General features: G+C 49.9%; 1 protein-coding gene across 2 annotated transcripts in view; it reads left to right on the top strand.

Annotated features, from left to right (window-relative positions):
- LOC144097582 (putative 4-coumarate--CoA ligase 2) overlaps positions 1 to 24,772 on the top strand; it is a 365,926-nt gene that overhangs the window by 154,202 nt on the left and 186,952 nt on the right. For both annotated transcript variants that reach the window (XM_077630250.1, XM_077630251.1), the window contains one exon: positions 13,297 to 13,498. In XM_077630250.1, coding sequence (XP_077486376.1) covers positions 13,297 to 13,498 — 202 coding nt within the window. The remainder of the gene's footprint in view (positions 1 to 13,296; positions 13,499 to 24,772) is intronic.

Raw genomic sequence — 24,772 nt, 5'->3', positions numbered from 1 at the left:
GTCACTGAGCGCAGGCCACTGGACGTCCATGATAGGCCTGGAGGAAGCAGGCCTATATATATATATATATATGTGTGTGTGTGTGTGTGTGTGTGTGTGTGTGTGTGTGTGTGTGTGTGTGTGTGTGTGCGTGCGTGCGTGCGTGTGTGCGTGCGTGCGTGCGTGCGTGCGTGCGCGCGCGTGTGTGTGTGTGTGTGTGTGTGTGTGTGTGTGTGTGTGTGTGTGTGTGTGTGTGTGTGTGTGTGTGTGTGTGTGTGTGTGTGTGTGTGTGTGTGTGTGTGTGTGTGTGTGTGTGTGTGTGTATTAAAGAATTAGGACGTACGAGTGCGTCTGCAAATTCCTCTGACAAGCACGCACTAGGTTTTTCCTTGCGTATTGCAAGAGCTTTAAAAGGCTTCGAAGGGTGAGACTCTCCAGCAAGGCTGCCAATGACTCGCCATATTTATTTATTTATTTAGTACATACTGTTGGCCTCACTTTGAGGCCGTAACAGGATCGGGTTTACATACATATGAAAAAGTGCGAAAGAAAAGAAGAAAAATTGAAACAGCAGAGAAGGAACTTTTTCATTTTACACAAAGGTACACGTAAGCGCACATGGTGACACTTGTTAATTTTCAAGATGGCTTGTTAGCTTCGATAGAAATGCTTCAGGGGACATCTGGTTCACAATTTCTGGAGGCGACATATGCCACTCATGAATCACATGTGGGGAAAATGAAAATTTGAATGTAACTCTACGGTATCTGTATTCGGATAGGTGTTTTTCATGTTTTGTTCTTGTGACACGTGTGTTAGGCTGAAACAGATATCTAGTCTTATCAAGTTTTGTGCGATCATTCAAAAGGAGGAACACAAACTTAATTAAGCCGCAGCAGTCGGGCTCGTGTGTGGATTGTAGAGAGGCCGGCTTTTTGCAGAAGCAGTGTGAGGGATTCATGACGACTGTATTTGTTGAAAATAAATCGGACAGCTTTTCTCTGGACACTTTCTAATCTATCAATATATTGTTTAGTGTAGGGCAGCCAAGTAATAATACTGTATTCTACCACAGAACGAACAAATGAAATGTATGCCAAAAGTTTTGTTTCCGGTGAAGCAAGTCGAAGGGAACGTTTTATCATGCAAAGAGCAGAATGCGCCTTTGTGGTAATGTTTGTCACGTGCTCGTTCCATCGTAGGTCCGAGGCAATAATAACGCCAAGATACTTGAATCGCGGCAATATATAAGCAAACCAAGTATGAGGCTTGTCGGAGCAGTTCCTGTTTGCTGACGTTACTTTCCATCGGCATTTCCTATGTGACGACATCTTTCCCGTTCAGGTCGCGTCACGTGATCTTCCATTGGCATAGACTTCTTGAGGACAACTCGGTTCCTCTGAGATTGTCCGTCTCCTGATGCCTGTAACCAGTTGAGTCATTATTTCGGCTGTTGACAACATTGATCAGTATTTCCACACTGCTCACATTCTGCGAGCGCCGCCTTGCGACCGGACTGGGCTCGTGTGGGAGCCATTTTTTGGGAGCCCATTTTTGTCACCCTACGTTTGTCCGTGACATTTTGGTGTAGCCGTGCTGGGTATCATCTCATGTACGCTGAGCACGACGATATTGTTGACGCTTCTCCCCGACGCGCGGACGCCACACCTGTCCACAAAGCGAACAGTCACGAATTTTTCCCTCTCTCTCTTGTGCGATGTTGTTGTTGCATCCAGATGTTGACGTGGAGTGGTAGAGGGCGGGTCTCGTGAGTGACCCGAGGGACGTACTTCGCGACTGGTGAGTTTGAGACAGCCGTGCACGTCTTCTGACGTTGGCACTTGGAAAGGCTTTCCTCAAAAAGTTATTTATTACAATATTTACGAAACTGATTTACAAAGGCCGAAAGATTTCGGCCTCTCCGCTTTAACTAAAAAAAGACAAAATTCCAAACTCTCGCGACTCCGGACCACCGTCGGCCACCACATGGCCAACCCGCCCGGCTGCCGCTCAAGGAACTCGCGCCTCCAACTGCGCGACCCGGGGACCACCACCGGCCGCACACGACCGATCTGTCCGGCTGCCACCAAACAACCTCCCGCGCTCTCCTTAGTGCGCACACATCTCCTTGTCCTCCCGCCAAAACTACACTCTCAGCCAATAGGTTACTTTCCCGCCACATTTAGGACGCAACATATCACAACAAAAAAACAACAACAAAGAACGCAAAATAAAACACACGCCTTGCAACGGAAAAGAAAACCACAAAATATCGAACACACGGCTCGCTGCAAGCTGCCGTGGCTAACTAGAAAAGTGCCACAACGAGGGGAGAGAAACCATTTACAACATATGCGTCCTGTTAGCCGCTCTGGCCTAGAGTGCCCGGATGCCCGCTCACATCCGGCGCTGGCCCATCGAGCAAGCTGCCGTGGCTAACCAGAAACATGCCACAACGAGCGGAGAGAAACCCTTTACGACACATGCGTCCTGTTAGCCGCTCTGGCTTAGGGTGCTCGGATGCCCGCTCGCCTCCAGCGCTGGCCCATCGAGCAAGCTGCCGTGGCTAACTAGGAAAGTGCCACAATGAGGGCAGAGAAACCATTTACGACACATGCGCCTGATCAGACCATTCCACCTCGCTTAGGCCGAGGCTCCCGAACCTCGCGCGCGACGCCGCTCTGAGAGCCTCTCCCTTTTGTCGGCGCGTTCCCCTCTCGGCGGCCCTCCTCACGCCTTACCACAACGTACGCCAGCTGCGTCGTGACACGAGCCGTCGCCTGCGAGGCCTGCAGCCCGTGTTTGAGCCACTGACAAAACCTGTGCGAGCTTTAACTTCCACCACTAGCAGCCAGACTGGTCAGTACTCCGGCAGTGCCCCGCCGGTCGTCCTTCTCGCACCTCGGCGCCGCCATCCTTCCACAGTGACCGGTTCAAGGATGTAGAAGATTGGTTGGCCAGTTTTGACCGTGTAGCCGCATTCAATCAATGGGACGACGCGCGGAAGCTGATGAATGTGTATTTCGCAGTGCAAGACTCGGCGAAAACGCTGTTCGAGAACCACGAGGCGTCCTTCTCCAACTGGGCAGCTTTTCGCTGTGAGTTGCTCGTGATATTCAGTTTGAGCGAGAGAAAGAAAAATGCGGAAGCTCCAGGTCACAGCAGTCCAACGAGAGCGTGGCCATGCTTATAGTGGACATGACCCGCCTCTTCAATCGGGCTGACCCTGCCATGCTCGAGGCTACGAAGAAGCGCCTCCTCATGCGTAGTTCGAAAGAGCAGCTCTTCTCTGCCCTAATACGGCACCCTCCAAAAACCTTCGCTGACTTCTCCAAAGAAGCCACGGGCATGGAACGTTCCTTGCAGGAACGCAGTGCGGAGTACGGTCGTCGGGAAAGTGTTGCGGCCACCAACTATTATGCGTCACTGCCAGTCGCCGAAGACGAGGCGCTTCGGGAGCTTGTGCGGAGTGTGGCTTTGCGAGGAACTTCTCAACTTCTGTTTAGAAGCTCCACCTGCCAGTGTTGCAGCTGTAACCGATGCCATCCGTGACGGAATTCGGCGTGCGGTCCAGCCACCACCGGGACCACAGCCGAAGCCGTACATCGTGAGCTACAGAGAAGACCTACGGACACCGCAGCCGTATCCGTACATCATGAGCTACAGTGAAGCCCTGCGGAGACCAGCGCCAGTGCCACATGCATTCCTCCCTGCGGCAGAACCAATGAAGTGGTACCTTCCCCCCGTCGAGCTGCATTACCCGCGCCCTGTTCGAAAAGCGGACGTGTGGCGCGCACCCCAAAACCGGCCACTTTGCTACCACTGCGAGGAGCCAGGTCATGTCCTTTGCACCTCCCCATACAGGAGAGTGGGCTTAGAAGATTTCCTCCGGGCTTACCTTGATCGCAGTATGGTGAGAGACCACGGGGAATTGAGCAGTACCTGGCCGATCACGTGCTGCCCTTGAAACTGCCACGACGCCAGCCAAGACGGGTTGCTTCACGCAGTCACGCACCTGGCCAATTCAGAGGCACGTCCCCCCCTCGGGGGAAACTGAAGACGGCGTCCTCCGGGTGTAGAACCGCCGTTTTCGCAGAGAGTGAACAGTCTCCATCCGACGACTTTATGCGACGACCCGAAAGCCGATGACTCCACCCGCCGACCTCATAGATTATCTCACCGCCGACCTCAAAGACGATTCCACCGCTGACCCTACCGACCACCGCTTCGACTACCACACCGACAACCTCAGCGACGACCCCATCGACGAGGACACCAAAGATCTCACCGACGAGATGTCAAATAACTGTTTATTGTTGTCGCAGATGGCTATGACGTGTCAGCGCTCCTGGATACCGGAGCCGACTCTTCTATCATGAGCACCGACCTAGCCACGATCCCTAAAACGGTTTTAACACCTACACTTACGAGAGTGCTCCAGAGATTTGATTCTCGGCATGGACTCGCTTAAAGAGTATGGGGCGGTCATCAACCTGCATAAGAAATTGGTATCGTTTACGACACAGCGAGCCGTTGATACCGACCCTGAGCCGCACAGGACAGCACTACGCATATCTGACGACCACACAACGATACCGCCGAGAGCAAGCTTGTCACAGTCCAGTGTCATACGAGCTTCGTTACTCGGGGCATTGCCGAAGCGAACTTGTCGCTACTACTGTCTCAACAAGTTTGCGTTTCTCGCGCCCATCTCGACCTTGTTCACGCGCGTACCGAGCTCTTAGCGACCAACTTTTGTTGCAAACCCCAAAATTTGACGAAACACACAGTGATTGCCCATTTTGAAGAACTTGGCGAGCATGCCGGCCAATGTTCCTTATCCACCACGGACCCAGGAACAGCGTAACAGGACATGACAAAAGCCATTAAGACCGACGTGAACCCTGACATTCTGACCAATCAGAAGCGCCGCGTGGAAGGCCTTATTGACTCTTTCCTCGACTGTTTTATGTCAACCTCCAAGGTTCGTCAGGCGCCAATAACTAAGCACCGTATTATCGTCGATAGTGACCAGAGACCGCTATGTCAGCGTCCTTATCATGTTACGTCAAAGGAACGTGATGCCATCCGCCGCCAAGTTGCCGAAATGCTCCGCGACGGCGTCATACAACCATCGACGAAATCCTGGACATCACCTGTTGTTCTCGTTACAAAGAAAGACGGCAGCCTACGGTTCTGCGTAGATTATAGACGTCTCAACAACGTTACCAAAAAGGATGTATATCCACTGACGCGCATTGATGACTTATTAGACCGCCTCCGCCATGTTACCTACTTTTGGTCACGTGTCCTGCGTAGCGGTTATTGGCGAATTGAGGTCGACGAACCTGACCGAGAAAACACCGCCTTCGTTACTCCTGACGGATTGTACGAATTTAAGGTGCTTCCTTTCGGCTTGTGTTCAGCTCCTGCAAGGTTCCCACGTATGATGGATACCATACTAACTAACCTGAAGTGGCAGTCCTGCCTTGTTGTGTACCTCGACGACGTCGTGATTTTCTCCGATACGTCGAGGAGCACGTGAAACGTTTGAGGCTGTTTTCGAGGCAATTCGTTCCGCGGGTTTGTCTCTAAAGCCTGAAAAGTGCCACTTCGCATGTAGGAAGCTGGAATTTCTTGGTCATGTTGTGAGCACTCAGGGCGTTAGCCCCGACCCAGAAAAGGCCACCGCCGTTTCTGCATCTCCTCAGCCAACAGATAAACGAAGCTTGCGGCGTATTCTGTGGCTTTGCGCTTATTAGACAGTTATAGCAGTGCGTACGCAACGGCTTAGCGTACGCAAGGAGTTTGGGGGGACGGTTGTGCGCATGCGCAGAACGCAAGCCTTGCGTCTTGCGTGCGTACGCTAGCCAGCGGACTTTGCGTTGCGGCGCTTGCGTGGCTTGCGTACGCAAACGTTGACAAGATGGCGGCGCCCTGCTCGCCCGCTTCGGAATAAATACATGTAGCCGCTTGATTCTCCGACGCAATAGCTCACTCAAATGGTAGCGGTTCGCTTTTAATTCTCCTACTCTTTCCCACACCTAGCGATATAAACGATAACTAGCCCCTGTTTTTCAGGTAATTTCGCGATTTTCAAGCTCCTAGGCCTAACTTAAAGTAGTGTGTTTTCCTCGTAGCAACGACACCTGGCGAAGCACTTTTATAGCTTTTAGCCAGTTCTTGCATTTTTCTCGGTTTCCATAGTTTTTCTTCTTGAAAAAAAAAGGCTCCCAATGCACTCACACTAGTTATTCGTAATCACGGATGAAATTTTGTTCGACCGAGCGTTGATGTGCTTTGACGTCTTGTCAATAGATGGTGCTACGTGCGCCTGGGGGACGCTACCGCTCGGTCAGCTAAAACTATACTTGGAGCGCACAGCGAAGCGCACGCAGCGCCGTAGCGCTTTACGTACGCAAGCACTTGCGTACACACAGCTAAAACTGTCTGTTATCGCAGGTTCGTTCAAAACTTCTCCAAGCTCACAGAGCCGCTGATTGGCCTCACAAAACACTCCGAACCTTTTTCTTGGAGCCAGGATCAGGAAAGAGTTTTCACAGAACATAAGGCCCGCCTCAAATCTACGCCTATCCTTGGCCGCTTCGACGAGGAAGCCGACACGGAACAGCACATAGATGCCAGAAATTTTGGCCTCGGTGCGGCGATTGTGCAGTGGCAAGACAGTGTGGAACGCGTGATCGCATACGCAAGTCGCACTTTGTCCCGTTCAAAAGTGAATAATTCCACCACGGAAAAGGATTGTCTCGCTGTTGTGTGGGCAATCACGAAATTTCGTCCGTACTTGTACCGCCACCCGTTTCGAGTCGGCAGCGATCATCACTCCTTGTGTTGGCTTGCGAACCTCGAATATCCATCGGGGCGGTATGCGCGGAGGAGCCTTCGGTTGCAAGAGTTCGACGTCACCATCGTATATAATTCGGGTCAGAAATATAGCGATGCAGACTCTCCCGAGCTCCTCTCCCGTGTCAACCAGATGAGTCCGACGACGATTCTGCTTTCCTCGGCGCTGTCACCACATCCGACCTTCCCCGCCACCTGAGGGCCGACTGCGAACTGCTGCCTCTAATCGAGTAATTCGAAGGAACCGCTCCGTCTCCGCCCCGACTCTTCTCGCGCGGTCTTCTTTCGTTTTTCTTAATAGATGACGTCCGCTACAAGAAAAACTACGGTCCGACCGAAACTGCGTATCTCCTCGTTGTCACAACAGCGCTTCGTCAGGAAGTTCTCGCTGCATGCCACGACGACCTTTATTCTGGCCACCTCGGTTTTTGCATACATTCGGACGTCTCCGCCACAGGTTCTACTGGCCTCGGCTTGCTGCGGTCGTCCAACGCTACGTTAGAAAATGCCGTGAGGGCCAACGACGGAAGATACCGCCCACAAAACCGGCCGGCCTTCTGAAGCCAATTGATCCACCACGAATCCCATTTCAGCAAGTCGGCACGGAATTACTGGGCCCATTCCCAATGTCCTCCAAGGGTAATCGGTATATTGTTGTTGCCACGGACTACCTCAGGCGCTACTGTGAGACCAAGGCTCTTCCCCGTGGCACCGCGGCTTAAATTGCACCGTTCTTTGTCCACCACACTGTGCTTGCCACGGCGCCCCGCGGTTGTATTAACTGACCGGGGAACCGCGTTTACGTCGGCTCTTACACATGAGGTCCTGCGTCTCAGTGGCACCACTCATAAAAAGACGTCGGTTTTTACACATGAGGTCCTGCGTCTCAGTGCCACCAGTCATAGAAAAACGTGTGCTTACCATCCTCGAACGAATGGACTGACTGAGAGGCTGAACAAGACCATTGCAGGTATGATGTCTATGTATGTCGACGCTGACCATCGCAACTGGGACGAAATACTCCCTTACATTACGCTTGCGTACAGCACCGCCCTCCAAGAAATGACGCGCTTCACTCCGTTTCGTTTGGTGTATGGCCGTGACGCCCTCACTATGTTGGACGCCACGCTGCTCCCGGATTGTGCCCCCCCGTCTGCCACAGGCGCTGACCAATTCGTTCTTGATGCAGAAGCCGCTGGCCACCTTGCTAGACAAAACATTCGCCACCAGCTGACAACTGGCGCCCGGCGTTACAATCTCCGCCGCAGGGAGGTGATTTACAAACCCGGCGAGTACGTCTGGGTATAAAGCCCAATACGTTTGCGCTGGCGCTCTGTAAAGCATCTGCGTCGCTACTTCGGCCTCTACGAGGTGCTACGTCAACTCGGCGAGGTGAACTATGAAGTGTTCCCGCAAGGAGTTGTCCGTTCTTCTCGACCGCCAAAGTCAGAAGTGGTCCACGTGTCGCGCTTGAAACCGCATTACGCCCGTTAGCCCCTGCCGTGGTTCACATTCAGTGGCGACGCCACAAGCGCCTTCGCACTTGTGGTGCCTCCCTCCATACTGTTTTTCCCCCATGCCGGAGGCATCGAGGCGATGCCTCTTGAAATGAAGGGGGGGGGGGGGGGGGGGCAATGCCACACTGCTCACATTCTGCGAGCGCCGCCATGCGGCTGAGCGGCATGACTGGGCTCGTGTGGGAGCGAGGAAGACGACGTTCCCGCTCGGACGCGCGCTGCTGGTCTTCTTGGCCATGCGATTAAAAGCCCCTTCTGTGGCGTCCTAAGTTTGTCGGTGACAGTGTTATCCGGTGATTCTGACTAGCATATTTTTTGTAAGCCAAGGCGAACTGAATATATTTTAATGCATTAATTGTATGCATATAGTGTATGTTTAATGTAGTGCAATGTATTAATTGTATATTTTTAGTATACTTATAATGTCTTTAACGTATATTTTTAGCTCTTTTTATTGTATTTATTGTGTATTTTTAGTATATTTTTCATGTATAATAATTATACTAAGCGGACAGAAAATGCATTTTTGTTGCATTTGCAAGAATGTTCAAAATAATTCTCCTAGCACACTTAGAAAGCATTCGTATGGCAATTTAAGCATAGAAACAAAAAAATGCAAAATATATACGAAATTAATAAATGTGTTCGAAATGCATCTTTAGCGCAGCCTTTTTTCGCTAAGGGTTAAAACGGTAATGCGGGGAATGGTCACTATAAGTTATAACGCACTAAAACGCAATTGCCTCCTCCTAACGCTAGATGGACAACTTCATTAATTACAGTTGCCGGGCCAGTTTGTAGATGATATCACCGAAAAACAGAGCGCTTACACGGGACACAGAAAGAAAGAATACACGCGCCCCGTGTAAGCGCGTTGTTTTACGGTGACGGACAACTTGGCGACGCACGTGGTACCTACTGTCAAGATCTAAAAGGCCTCAACGCGTAATAGTTTGCTGCGTTGGAGGTGACTTAGGAATTAGATTAGTTTTTGCGCAAGACGCACTCAAATTCGTCGGAAGCACTTCATGCCCCAGGTATTCCTCCTCTTGCGTGAGGCGCACTTAAATGAATCTATCATTTCCGAATATAAACAGCTCTGCCGGCGAACGTGATGTGATAGGGCCTTCTAGAGCGGGATATACGCTGCAACATGCTAGCATATTCGCTAAGAATTGTGAGCAAAGGTTGCAGAAAGTGGACGAAGCTTGCAATAACACGAACAAACTAGTTCTTGAGTTAACCAAAAAGGTAGATGATCTCGAAAACAGAAGTCGTCGCGTCGCAACAATATCGTAATATATGGAGTAAAGGAAGATCCAGAGGAGGACTCAGTAGAACTGGAGCGGAAAGTTAACGAAGAAATTTTTAAAAAGATTCTAGGTGTTGAAGTAAACTCAATAGAGCGTATTCACCGAATTGGCCTAAAACATGCACAGCGACATCGTCCGATCATTTTGAGGTTTTTTAACTACGTAGACAAAACAAAGGTTATGTCTTCCTGCTTCAAATTAAAGGACACAAAAGTAGCTATATCGGAAGATTTTTCAAAAAACATTCGGGATATTCGTGCAAAATTATGGCGTTCAGCGGCTGAAGAAAAGAACAATGGTTCTAAGGTTTCCCTTCGTTTCGATAAGCTCAAAGTTGATGACAGGCTGTACGTATGGGACGCAACGCGCAATCGCAGAATAGAGTTGTCCAAATCATCTACGCCTGCCCAACCCGAAACTTCCTCTCATCGACCCACACGTGCGAACACGCGTAAGCTAGATAACAAATGACGGGAATCCAAGACGCTACGGCTTGTTTCCTTGAACGCACGCAGTGTACTGAATAAGATCCAGAGCCTTGAAGATATAATTCTGACCTATCAACCACACGTCCTAGTGGTAACTGAAACCTGGCTGCATTCCGATGTGCAAAATTCAGAAATAATGCCTCCTTCGTATACGCTTATCCGTAAGGACAGAGGATCAAGGGGTGGCGGAGTTGCAATTGCAATAAAGAATAACATTAAATTCACACGCTTAAACGGCATCAGTGATCATGAAAGCATATGGTGCAAAATAAAGTTTTTTGGAAAAACTATATTACTAGGAGGGGTCTATCGGCCTCCGAATGCTCCTCAGGAATACTTAGATTCCTTATATGATTATTTGCTGCAAAATACAAATTCGCGTTCCAACATCCTTATAACAGGAGATTTTAACCTTCCAGGAATTAACTGGTGCAGCCTTTCACATGACGGCAAAGATTCCAAAAATGCTGAGTCATTACTACTAACTGCATTTACGTTTTCGTTAACCCAGTTGGTTTTGGATGCTACAAGAATTTCCAGCTCTGCTGTACTTGACCTTGCGTTTGCAAGTAGCTCGCTTCCAGACGGCTCAGTCAGTGTCAAGGACGGTATATCTGATCATCAGTTACTTGTTCTTGAGTGTCCTATTTCGGGCTTGCGATCGTATGTTAAACCTTCTGACACATTTGTAAGAGACTATACGCATGCTGATGATGACGGAATTATTAGTTGTATGGAATCTTTATTCCCTTCCTTTAATGAGACAAATGACGTTAATGTGCTGTGGACAAAGTTTAAAGACATAGTCATGCACTGTGAAAGCACCTACGTGCCTTTGAAGAAAAAGCGCATCAACAGGGAGTACCCGTGGATGGATCGTAATCTGATACATCAGAAACGCAAAATAAAACGCTCTCGAAAACGGGGTGACAGGAAACAACTTGCAAGTCTAGTACGCACTTTCAAAGATAAAGTGCGCGCTGCAAGAGATCAGTTCTTTTCTTCCACATTGACTTCTTTCATGTCAGAGCAACCAAGGAAATTCTGGCAATATTTATCTAAAGATAAAAGCGGCATCACAGAGATCAGAACATCTGGCACAGGCATTGACGATCCTTTGACCATTGCTAATGAATTTAACGCCTTTTTTCAATCGGTGTTTACCATAAACGCATCGCACGCGCACTTGCAACCTTACACGCTTCGTAATCCGATGCCCGAAGTAGATTTAAGCAATAACGGCATCCTTAGTCTTTTACGTAATCTAGACATAAAAAAGTCATCAGGTCCGGACAAAATATCTAATGTTTTCCTTAACAGATACGCAATCTGGGTAGCAGAGTACTTATATGTAATATATAAAACATCGTTAGAATCCTGTGTGATACCAGATGACTGGCGCCTTGCAAGGATAGTTCCGATTCACAAATCTGGATCCCCTCTAGAACTAAATAATTACAGACCAGTTTCCTTAACATCCACAACTTGTAAACTGCTAGAACATATTTTATTTAAAGCGATTATAACACATTTAGAGAATAACCATTTACTTCATGCAAATCAACATGGATTTAGGGCTGGTTTATCCACAATAACACAGTTAGCTGAGATAACGGATGATTTTATGAATGAGCTGAATATGAGGGGTCAAATCGATGCAGTGTTTCTGGACTTTTCCAAAGCGTTCGATGTAGTTCCGCATGCCGATTTAGTAACTAAACTGCTCTCAATGGGCATTGAACGCAATATCATCCGTTGGATAGAATCTTATTTGTCCTCAAGAAAACAATACGTTGCTGTTAAAGACTGTGTTTCTAGTACACTGGAAGTGCACTCAGGAGTGCCACAGGGGTCAGTCCTCGGTCCCTTGTTGTTCTTAGTTTATATCAATGACATCTATTTATCTGTTCAATCGCCTGTGAAGATCCGGTTGTTTGCGGACGATTGTGTTATTTATACTAATGTAAATCATCACTCCGACCAAGTAAGACTTAATGACGCGTTGCACTCAATTAGCGTATGGTGTGAAACATGGGGACTGAAGCTAAACACTTTGAAGACGGCAGCTATTACATTTACCAACAAGAAAGAACCCTTAGATTTTGCTTATATTATTAATAATTCTTATATTCATAAAACCCAGCGAGTGAAGTATTTAGGTGTTACACTCACAAGCAATTTAAGTTGGGAACCCCATATAGAAAACGTTTGCAGCAACGCGCTAAAAAAGCTGGCATTTTTGAAACGGAAATTGCGCCGTACTTCATCAACCGTTAAGTTAACAGCATACAAAGCTCTTGTCAGACCAAAATTAGAATATGCGGATTTAATCTGGAGCCCTCATCAAAAATATTTAATCAAGAAAATAGAAAGAGTGCAAAATTTAGCTTTGCGGTTTATATACTACCCATACTCGCGTTTTTCAAGCGTGTCCGTTCTTCGCGACAGGGCGAAATTGAAAAAACTAGTTCATCGCAGAATTGTATCTCGCATCAAATTTATATATCAGCTGTACCATGGTCACTACAAAATAGCGCGTGAATGTTATTTACCCGAGCCCCCCATGCGCTCTGCTCGTACAAACCACAACAAAACAATTAAGCAACCATTAAGTAACCTTAACATCCATCAATATTCTCTTTTTCCCCATGCAATTTCACTATGGAATAAATTACCCGAAGAAGTAGTTAACGCTAGAACAATAGAATCGTTCGTTCAGCTTTCAAATAACCTTTTCTTTGACCTCTAAAATTGCCGCAATGAGAGCAGTTTCTTTTGCGTTACGCTTTTTCATTGTTATTTTGTTTACGTATTGCACTGTTGTACGTTCATGTTTATTTCTGTTACGTATAGTGTTACAAAGATGTATGCACATGTTTATTGTGTTCTTAATTGCTAATTGGCAATGGTAATTTACGTTGTTGTATGTACCCACTCCTGCTTGGGCCCGAATAGGGCCTGCAGTATTTGTAAATAATAAAAAATAAAAAAGTCAGGAGCCTGCTTCTGGGGCTTCTAGGTTTCCGAGAACGGTTTCGGCACCGGAGACAAGGAAGCATGGGCGCTGTGCTTCCTTCAGTGCTGTCTGGCAAATGTTTAGGAGTGCCAACTGCCTGCTCTTCTTGTGATGTGCAGGTAGACTACACGACAAGCTACACGCGCCAGGAGCTCCTTTTGGCGCTGGAGCGATGCGCGGCGGGCTTCCAGTCTCTGGGAGTCAAACTGGGTGACCACGCCTGCGTCCACATGCGCAACTCAGTGGACGGATTTGTTGTCGTCTTCGGGCTTATCTTCGCCGGCGCCACCGTCATCCTCGCAAAGACTTCTCTAACGCACCGTGAGAGACACCACCTCGCGTTCCTTGACAGGAGCGCAATTCAGTGTCACTGGCTGTGCTCTGTGAAATATGGCCTTTCGTTCTGCTTGGCGCTCTTCGCCAAGAAGTATCCATGTTGTGAAGAGGGAACTCTTGTCTTTTGCAACCACCTAATTTAGCCAACTTAAGGGACAACTTAGTATTCTTTCTGTTGCATGAAGTTTAAACAAAGAGTCAAAAACTTCTGTAAATGAGTATTTATTCTGTGTGTGAAATAGATCAACCTACACAGCTTCGGATCTCTCATGATCGGCTTTTACGTCAAAGAACGGCAATGCTTGGGACGGTAATAATAATCAGCCAAACTAGGCACACTGCACGGAAAAGGACTCTTCCACTGACCTTCACTGAACTCTGTTCTTCGCCAACCGGAGCCCCGTAATTCCTGCAAAGTCCCTAATTTCCTTCCGCAAGGTACAGGTGCCCAAAAAGTTTTCTGAACGCCGAAGTCACGAAAATACGTGAATTTGCTCGCTAGCTATGAATGCAGCCTTGCACTAAGGGGGGGTGGGGGGGGGGTATTATGCATGTCGTGCTACGAACTACAAAGTACACCCTCAAGTTCATGGCTGCATGCTTACGTTGCGCAGTAATCAGGCTTTGTGGCAATTTTCCTGTTCCGAAAACTTTTGTGCCACCTGTTGAAATTGGCTCTTTTACCCCTGTTGGCCATTGCATATGTACCGGCCGCTTTAATCTAGCCATTTTCTGTATGATTTCAACTAGACTATCATGAGCTCGCCTTTGTCCCCTGACGCATTCTGGTCTCTTCATCTCTCTTAGTGCTACACCCATGGTTTTTATCTTCATAGCTGGGTGCGCTGCGCTCAAATTTAAAAAAAGGCTACAGGGTTTCTTTGACTAATGAAGGAGATGCTGGGAACCGAAATTATGAAGAGTTCATTGAAACCATACAGAGTTTTCAGGCGCTAGCATTGAAAATAGGAATGTAATCGTCTGTCAAAACTGCGACAATGATCAAGCTTTACCTCGCAGCGTTAGGACAGTGCGAAGCAGCTCAGTCATGATGGCATTGCAGCGAGATTGCAGAATTTTACTGCCTTTGCAAGCAACCTACTGTGCAGCGTCCCATGCCGCAATGGAAGGCCTCGCGACCTTTACCACGCGAGGCGTTCTTGCTTTGAAAACGCACAATAAATAACGTCCCCACTGGTATCTCCAAGTTGTGCTGTGCGCTGCAGAGAAGCCTAAATGCCGCTGCAGGACGTATAAAGTAGGTCACCACTTAAAATGCTAGCGCGGAGAAGCACCATCGCATGCTCAATTCAGATTCGATTCCTTTGAGCACTTCAGTAGCCTTTGAAGTTCAACCGCTTTAATTAGCCTTCAGGTTTCCGCGATGTAAGCGAGTACTGTCGAGACGTAACTTACTTTTGACGGACACTGATATTCATGAACTTAGGAGTGAGTGCCAACTGCTCTTCACCCGCATGTTATGCACGCGCCTGTAGGAGAGCCGTTCGCCATGTGTACACCGAACGCGGGGGCTGACTGAGGCTCTGTGCGGGCGCATGCCAGCCGCCTAGCGTTCAACGATAGGCGGTGGCCACCAGTGAGGACGACGGTGTGGCTACGTGTGTCAGGAATTCCAGACACGAGGTAGCAGCGTCGCTACAAAATGTGTGCGCCTAATGCAGGAAATGATGAACACCTAATGCTTCGACCCCTCTGGGACCATATTGCGAGTTTGTGTCATAATAAAAACCGTCATAATCTACCGCAGCGGCCACACCTGATTGGTCGAAATGTCGGAAGCGGATGTCGGGTTCGGCTGCTACTCTGAGCGGCGGCAAGATTTCACTGCGTTGCGGTTGTCACAGCGCCGCAGCGAAACATCGAGCAGCTCTATTGCTGTTTGCCGAGAAGAGGAACGCGACCAATGCGGCAGAAGAAAAATTCAGACGCAAGTTTTGTTGAGCATTCAATTCGAGAGTAAAAGGGTAATATCAAAGCTGCCTGATTTACCTAATAGCCTTTAACAAATAGAAAGAGTAGTTCACATACCCTTTTGTGCACCGTAATGTTCGGAGGGATACTTAACGAAAGAAATATTGTACGCAGCACTGCATGGCTTTTCAGCGACAGAAGACGGCCGCTACAGCCATCGATCGCCGTTGGTAAATAAAAGCCAGCAGGAATGTTCGCACAACACGGCGTTTTTCATTTATGTTGAGGGTAAAACGGACGTCGGAAAATTTGTAGCGCGCACTCACTCGCTGCCCAAGGCGCGCACCGTGCCATGCTGAACCAAGACGCCGTGACCACTTGCCGTCTGCAGCATCGCTGAACGGAACTGTTGCTGTGATCGCGAGGTTGAGCAGACGGTAATTTACGTTCTTCATTTCTGTCAAGCATGCACTGCACGAACGGCAAGGTGCCGCGGTTAGGTTTTACTTTTGTCTGCAGAAAATAAACAAAAGAGATAAGCTAAACGAAACCTTCTTGCTGTTTTTCTCTTCAAATATGCGTTGGGAGACTTTGCAGACAGAGCTTTCATAGGTTCGCCATGGTACAAAGCGCAGACATGCCCACACTGACGCCTGAAAACTAACAGGATAACTCGAGAACTCAGTGCAGAGCCAACAGCACCGTCACTATCGAAAATCGTAAGGGGAGCTGACAAACCACCACTGGCATGTCAAGCACGTCGGTGTAGCAGCGCGTCGCTGGTGACTGACCATCCGTGCACATGAGAGGTTTCACGCTGCCAGACATTATACACGATCATGATATAGAACGCTTCAAAAGCCAATAGATAGTTCTAGTATAGAAAATGCACGTTTGCGCGCAATAAACGCGAGCATTTTGCGGGACACTATTGTTAATATTACATCATTCAACGTACGCAGACGAGATAACACCGGTGTTAGTGGTGCCGTCCAGTTTTAAATGAAGAGAAGAATCGCTACAACAAACCGGTGCTAGTTAGGTCTATGAGCCCCCTAATGGTCCAAAGAAAAAAACAGGCCAAATTTTCTGTCCATCGAATTCGTTATAAGCAAGATAAGACGAAACGAAAGCCCCGTACCCTGTTTATAGCCAGTTCACCTGCAGAAAAACGCAGTAACACTGACGAGTTCACTTCGAAGCGAGAGGCTAGACTTCAGAGCGCGCCGCCATGTTTGCTGTCCTTGAGCACCTGCTGCGTATGCTATGTGTTTGACGTCACCATCTGGTTTCTTCCACCCTTTTCGCTGCATCCGAACCACCACATCCGCTTTCGGCGGTTCGACCAATCAGGTGTTGCCACTGCGGCAGATTATGACGCTTTTTACTATGACACAAGCTCGGGATCCGGACCTTGGTCTCGTGAAGTCCCGTCTCTCTTCGCTCTTCATCTGGCCCTTTCTACACAGTGCAATTTGTTACTTTGTTCTTCGTTTCCTCTGCTCAGTTAACGGAGAGCCTGGGCGCCGGCCTCAACGTATCTCTGGTTATATCTTTAGCTATTTCACTCTTGTGGTCACTGGAAGTGCAAGGTGGCGGCATTCACATACCATGTCTTGAGCATCGCTCCCCATTGAAAACTACTGTGTGCTTTCCGGGGCTCTTGTACATTTGTTTCAGTTGTGACATTCCTTGTATGTGCTACGAGGTTCCGCGTTCGACGGCGCGGCGTAGACGGAGACCCAGATGACAGCAGCATCATCAATTACCCAGCCATGCTCTTTGAGTGACGACCAGAACGAAGGGGTTTAAGCCCAACCGGACCCAACCGGACCCGCCGCCGCCGCCGCGGGGAAACGTGCTTTATCCTCCCCAATTGGCGTGGCGGTTCCAGGGGCGGCCCTCCCGAGCACATTCCAGGACAAGGGAAATGTCAGCGGGTCAGAGCGCGCCTTACCTTGAGGAGCGAGTGTCAGTTGATGGATGGAGAATGGAGGCCGGTGACCCGCGGGAACTGTCAGCGGGCCAGAGCGCGCCTTACCACAGCCGACGCTATGCGCTACCTCGAAGACAACCTTCTTTTTCTCGGACTCAACACGTGAGGGGGGCGAGACCATAAGTGCGGTGGTATGTTTGTGCGCCCAAGTGAAAGCCCTAGCCCCCCATCCTTCCCCTCCGGCGTGGGCGTCCTCACCCTAGGGAGTGTGGAGAAGAGGATATAAAAATCGACAAGCAGTACGGAAGAGGACGCTCAGGACGACATCGTTCGCCAAGAGGGCCTTCAGCGCCGAAGCCCGACGGCGTGCAGCTTCTGCCAGCAACCGCTCGAGCCCAACTCCGGAGCCACTCCATCGCCCCCATGAAGTCGTCGGCACGTAAGCTCGGACGCCCCAGCCTCTGAATCTTAATCATGTATAATGATTGAATATATCTGTTTGTTTAAACTGAGCCATACGGTGTCTCTTTGCCTCTCCGTCCCGTGTGGACCTGCGCATTATGGGGGTCATCACACTGGTGTCAGAAGTGGGGTCTCAAAAGCAAATGTCCTCTGAATGCTGCGACATTCATGACTTCAAAATTGTAATCAAAAGGGAATCACGGGACTGATTGTGGGACTTTTACCCCCATTTGAGAGGCTTGAGGCACCGGAGGGCTTGAAAAAAAAAATGTCTTTATCTGAGGGAGCTCCCACTCCACAGCCGTCGCTCGGAGCAAGCATGCTGGCATTAGGAAGCGTCATTCCGACGTTTACGGGAGATAAGACAGGGGTTCCAATCTGCGATTTCTTTTCCATGCTAGAAGAGATTGGGAAAATGGGGGGATGGTCCGATGCTCAAATGCTGGGAATGGCGAGGTGTAAGATGGCAGGAGCTGCTCATGATTTTGCATGGCGAGATGAAAAAGTAAAATCCACAAAATCATGTGCGGAATTTAAGAAGCTCGCGTTTGAGCATTTCGACACTGAACCACGTCACGTGCGGGTACAGAGGTTCCGTGACGCCGGACAGATGGTAGGGGAGGACGTGCGAACGTTTGCGTCGCGGCTTCAGCGCTTAGCGCGCGATACGTTAAGCAGGGAGGAGGAAGGAGACCAGCTAAAGAAGAAATACGCGGAGGATATACTTAAAGAGGAAATGACCGCTTTGTTCGTGGCTGGTCTGCAAGACCCCGTGCGCCGGTTCGTGCTCTCGCGCAAGCCGAGCAATTTCGACCAAGCCGTGGAGGCCGCATTGGAAGAGGAACGAAATGAGGCGTTAACGACAGCCGCAGCGAGAGTACGCGTCATAGAGAGAGCGGGGCTCAACCCTGAGGTTGCTCTCTTGACAGAGCGGTTAGATCGCTTAGAACAGCTGCTATCTCAGCAGGTGGAACGCCAGGTTGAAGCGCGCGTTCAACAGCGCCCATTCGCTGGAAACCGGAGACCGCCACAAAGCTACAGGCGCGGTATGCGAGATTTTGAAGAAATCTTATGGTTCGCTTGCCAGGGTCGCGGACACATCGCCAGGTTCTGCCAAAACGTGCACCGTGGGGAGCCACAAAGAGAAACAGGCGAGACACGCCCTAAGCAAGCCTAGGTAGTGGTAGTTTGTGTGGCCGACGAGGCATGCCCTGTTGTGCGTTGCAAGTTAAATGGTTGTTGCATGGAATTGTTGATAGATACGGGGTCAAAGGTGACATTGCTTAAGGAGAGCAGTTTTAACACGCTTCGAAGGAAGGGGGACCGCGAGGTGTTGGAAGCGTCTGGTGGTATTGCAACCAAATTTGTAGGCATAACGGGGGATCCTCTTGGCATAAGTGGACTCTACCGGTTACACTTCTCTCTCTGCGGAATTGCATTGGAGCACCCCTGCTACGTATGCCCGGACACGGTGTCTCTGCCAAACGGAGTGTCAGGTATATTAGGGCAGGATTTTTTGAGAAAAGGGAAGGTAGTAGTCTCATTCTCTGAGGAAGAGGTTAATGCGGGCGGATCAAAAGTTCCGTTTTTGAACAGGAGAGGGGCTGAGATTCGCATTACCGATATTGACACCCGTCAAACAGTGGGATCATTGGAGAAGGTATATTCGCGGGTTGCCGTCAGGCTGGTCGATGAGGCGGTCGTCCTTCCTTGGTCGGAGCACATTTTGTACGCGTTTGTGCCTTCAGATGTAGAGAGCGGCGCCGTGGGAGTGCTTGAGCCGGTCGACTCTCTCAGCAATGACCTGAAGGCAGCCGCGTGCCTCGTGACAGTTAATGACGCCCACAGAGTGCCCCTACGGGTGGTTAACTGTAGCCAGCAGCCACTGAGCCTTCCCAAGAACAAAACATTGGCTTTCTTCACCTCTGCGATAGAGAAACGTGAGCCCACCGATACGGTACTCGCAACTGTAGAGCATGCTAGTCCTTCGGCTGCTCCAAAGGTGTCGTTCGATCTTTCTCACGTAAAATCCAGGGAGAGTGAGGCTCTGGCTGGTTTGCTGAACGACTACTCGGAGGTATTCGCCGCGTCCAACCTGGATTTGGGCTGCTGTGGCGTTATAAAGCACAGGATAAAAACCGGCACTTCATCGCCCGTTTACCAGCGTGCGTACAGGACTCCTTACTCCCAACGTGAGGAGATGGAGCGGCAGGTGCAGGACCTGATTGATCGCGGCATTGTCGAACACTCAAAGTCACCCTGGGGAGCACCAGCACTATTGGTGGAAAAGCCAGATGGCTCGTATCGATTGGTAGTGGACTACCGCAAACTAAATGCCGTAACTCGCATCGATCCATACCCCATCCCCAATATACAGGAGACGCTTTCTCAGCTGGGCTCTGCCAGGTACTTCACGGTAGTGGACATGGCGGCGGGATTCTGGCAGATAGCAATGGATCCGGCAGATGCCGAGAAAACGGCATTCAACACGCCCTCAGGGCACTATGAATGGAAAAGAATGCCGATGGGTCTGGCCAACAGCCCTGCTGTCTGGCAGAGAACCGCTGATGTTATCCTGGCAGGTCTTCTGGGGAGGCTGTGCTTCGTGTATATGGATGACATTATCATATACAGTGACAGTTTTGAGAACCATTTGCGCGATATTGAGCGAGGTTTGGTGCGACTAAGAGGAGCGGGTCTCAATCTGAAGCCCTCTAAGTGCCAATTCCTCAAAAACGAGGTGAAATACCTCGGGCACGTTGTTTCAGCTGACGGCGTGCGACCGGACCCTGAGAAACTAAGGTGTGTCTCGGATTTTCCATCCCCGACTAGCGTCCGCCAGGTCCGGCAGTTTCTCGGCCTGATCGGTTACTACCGAAGGCACATAGAGGAGTTCGCCAAGCTCGCTAAGCCACTCACCACCTTAACAGCCAAAAATGTCGCCTTTCGCTGGGACGAAAACGCGGAGAATGCTTTTGGGGCCCTGAAAAGGAAGCTAATGAGTGCACCGCTGTTGCGCCACCCGGATTTTAATTTGCCCTTCGTTATGGCCACAGATGCGTCAAAGTTCGCAGTTGGTGCCGTGCTATCTCAGGTTATCGAGGGCAAAGAAAATCCCGTTGCTTTTGCTAGCCGACAGCTGAGCCCCACAGAGCAAAAGTACGGAGCTACGGAAAGGGAGTGCCTCGCCGTTGTCTGGGCAGTAAAGCACTTCAGATGCTACCTTTACGGCCGCAAATTCAAGCTAGTCACAGACTGCCATCCTCTGAAATGGGTGATGAGTGTCAGGGACCCTAGCTCGCGAATCGCTACATGGAATCTACACCTGCAGGAATACTGCTTTGAAGTTGAGCACAAGTCAGGAAAGACACATCTGAATGCTGATGCGCTCAGCCGCACAGCTGCCGTGGCAGCTATAGATGAGTTTGTCCCCGTAGTCGACCCCGCCGAATTACGCACAGAGCAGTGCAAAGATCCTGACCTGAAGCGAATAATCGAAAGCTTAGAGGGCGCACCGTCTCACCCCGAACAGCTAGGTTATTTCATTGGCAAAGACGGCACCCTGTGTCGGCGCACGAGGCCAACCAGGAAAGGGAGACCAGAGATAACCGCTTGGGAGAGAGTCGTCATACCTCGGTCGTGGACAGAAAGGGTTCTTCGCGCGTTTCACGATGCGCCATGCGCCGGTCATTTTGGCGTAGCGAAGACACGCAGGCGTGTGGAGCGTTTGTACTTTTGGAGTGGCATGCGACAGGATGTTAGAGACTACTGTGCGAAGTGTCATTCCTGTCTCGAAAGAAAAACAGCCAAGGGACGAAGACCAGCTCCAATTCAGCCGTTCCCTGAGGTTTCGGCTCCCTTCGAGCGGACAGGTATGGACATAATGGGCCCATTGCCCACGACCACTTCCGGAAACAAGTACATTTTAGTATTTGTCGATCACCTTTCAAAATACGCGGAAGCGGTAGCACTCCCAGATCAGAAGGCAGACACGGTTGCAAGAGCATTTGTCGAACAGATCGTGCTCCGACATGGACCCCCGAGGCAACTCTTGACAGATCGGGGAACGAACTTTGTGTCGCAGCTAATGAGGAGAGTTTGCGAGCTGCTTAAGATCGCTAAGAAGCAGACAACACCGTACCATCCGGCTTGCAACGGCGCGGTGGAGCGACTGAACCAAACCGTGGCCGGGTTCCTGTCGCATTTTGTTTCGCGCGACCAGCGGGACTGGGACTTGTGGCTCCCGTATGCAATGTTTGCCTACAATTCCGCAGCACACGAGAGCACGGGCGAATCGCCATTCTTTCTTCTCTACGGCCGAGACCCGGACCAGCCTAGTGAAGTGCCAGAGGGCCCCCGTCGTGTCCCATACGCTTCACTGGACGACTATAAGGTGGAGCTAGAATCGCGCTTGCAAGTGGTGAGGGACATCGCAAAGGAGGCGTTTAAGAAAGCGGCGAAGCGCAGGAAGGAGGTGCACGATCGCAGTGCTAGAGACGCGCCGTTTAATGTGGGGGACAGCGTGTACATTGAAAACTGCCAAAGGCAGATTGGGCTAGCTCGTAAGTTCCAGACGAAGTGGAGAGGACCGTGCGAGGTTGTCGAGAAGCTTTCTCCGGTAAACTTCAGAGTCCGAGACGTGAACCGGCGCTTGTTAAGGATACACGCAAATCGCCTCAAGTCGGCACCGGTTCAGTATTCAAGAAATTAGGAAAGGGAAAGCGCGGATTTTGATGGGGACAGAAGTGAAGCGGAGCGCGCAGATAGTTCGCAAGAAACGCCCTCTCCTTCATTTGTTCGGCAGGCGCCAGAGGCGACGGCCGGAATGCCACCGGATTTACTTCATGCATTGCTAGAAGAAGCGCGCGAGGTTGCCGCGCAGATAACGCCAGGAGAGGCTCCTGCCACGAGCCCTCGCGAGTCCCAAAGCAGACAAAGGGTCACAGACTTACTTAGTATGACTCATGAAGGCCGATATCCGCTGCGAAATCGGAAAGCTAAGTCGGACTAATGGCGTAAACAGAGCGGAGTTGTGAACTGGTTAGAATTGTGTAATGCCACAGCTCATAACATTGCTATGTGCTTACGTGTTAAGTTATCGGAGTTGGTAGTTAAACCTTTCTGTCATTAAGTAACACCTTCACAGGAGACCATGCGGAGCGCATGCAGAACCTGCCCTACTTCCTTTCGTTATCTATATTTTTGTCTGTGCCGTGATCGTGCTAGAAGTAGGAGCTCCTTTGTAACTGTGGTAAATTTATTTCGTCCAGTTTGGACTAGAAAGGAGAGGCTTGGGTGCTGAGTTTCATGTTTATCTGTAAAAGAAGATCAGTGCTGCCCCTGGAGACGCCAGTTATGACAGCGGAGGCATATGGTGTTGTGCAGTGGTGTTGAGTGCAGCGAAAAGTGTTTTGTCGGACGCACTGTGCGAGGCGATTCAGAAAGACAAGGGGAGCTGCGTGGACTCAAATGTTCGGAGAACATTCTTCTGGAGGGTGAGCGAGTGTGACATTCCTTGTGTGTGCTACGAGGTTCCGCGTTCGACGGCGCTGCGTAGACGGAGACCCAGATGACAGCAGCATCATCAATTACCCAGCCATGCTCTTTGAGTGACGACCAGAACGAAGGGGTTTAAGCCCAACCGGACCCAACCGGACCCGCCGCCGCCGCCGCGGGGAAACGGGCTTTATCCTCCCCAATTGGCGTGGCGGTTCCAGAGGCGGCCCTCCCGAGCACATTCCAGGACAAGGGAACTGTCAGCGGGCCAGAGCGCGCCTTACCTTGAGGAGCGAGTTTCAGTTGATGGATGGAGAATGGAGGCCGGTGACCCGCGGGAACTGTCAGCGGGCCATAGCGCGCCTTACCACAGCCGACGCTATGCGCTACCTCGAAGACAACCTTCTTTCCCTCGGACTCAACTCGTGAGGGGGGCGAGACCATAAGTGCGGTGGTATGTTTGTGCGCCCAAGTGAAAGCCCTAGCCCCCCCTCCTTCCCCTCCGGCGTGGGCGTCCTCACCCTAGGGAGTGTGGAGAAGAGGATATAAAAATCGACAAGCAGTACGGAAGAGGACGCTCAGGACGACATCGTTCGCCAAGAGGGCCTTCAGCGCCGAAGCCCGACGGCGTGCAGCTTCTGCCAGCAACCGCTCGAGCCCAACTCCGGAGCCACTCCATCGCCCCCATGAAGTCGTCGGCACGTAAGCTCGGACGCCCCAGCCTCTGAATCTTAATCATGTATAATGATTGAATATATCTGTTTGTTTAAACTGAGCCATACGGTGTCTCTTTGCCTCTCCGTCCCGTGTGGACCTGCGCATTATGGGGGTCATCACACAGTTTCGTCTGATTAAATTTTAGCCCTACCATTATTTTTTTATCGGTGGGTGTCAAACAACGCGTTGTCAGTTAACAAGCATTGTTTTCGCATTAGAGTTTCTATTGACAGAGTTCACACATGACAGTGCCTAATCAATAAATAAAGGATTAAGATTGGTGGAGTGTTAATCGATTACTCCAACACCATTGGCAGTCACTCGGCAGTCACAATAATTTCCGTCGCTAGCTAGGCGCACCCTATATCACCTATATTATAGACCTACTTGGCTGGATTAGCGACTGCTTCATCTGAGGACTCAATTTATAGATTATGGTCGGTAGTCATCAGTTCACGTATTACATGGGCTCTACGTAGACTGGTGTCAGGGCCACTTTAATGTCTAATTTAATTCTGTCGTCGACATAATAAAGGACACTCCAGCTATCGTTCTCCTATGTGCAGGAAATCACGCCATATATTCTGGCATTATAAACTGATTTTACCAACTTCCGTTAAAGTAATTTTCGGTTTATTCTGCAATTCGAAAACAACGTTAGAAATTATTGTTAACTTTAACATGATAGAAAGGTAGCCCCCCCTCCCCAGCAAGAA

Source organism: Amblyomma americanum, chromosome 7, assembly GCF_052857255.1.
Source record: "Amblyomma americanum isolate KBUSLIRL-KWMA chromosome 7, ASM5285725v1, whole genome shotgun sequence".
Classification (NCBI taxonomy): Eukaryota; Metazoa; Arthropoda; class Arachnida; order Ixodida; family Ixodidae; genus Amblyomma; species Amblyomma americanum.
The sequence above is the reverse complement of the archived record's forward strand: the minus strand, read 5'-3'. Positions and strand labels throughout refer to the sequence as shown.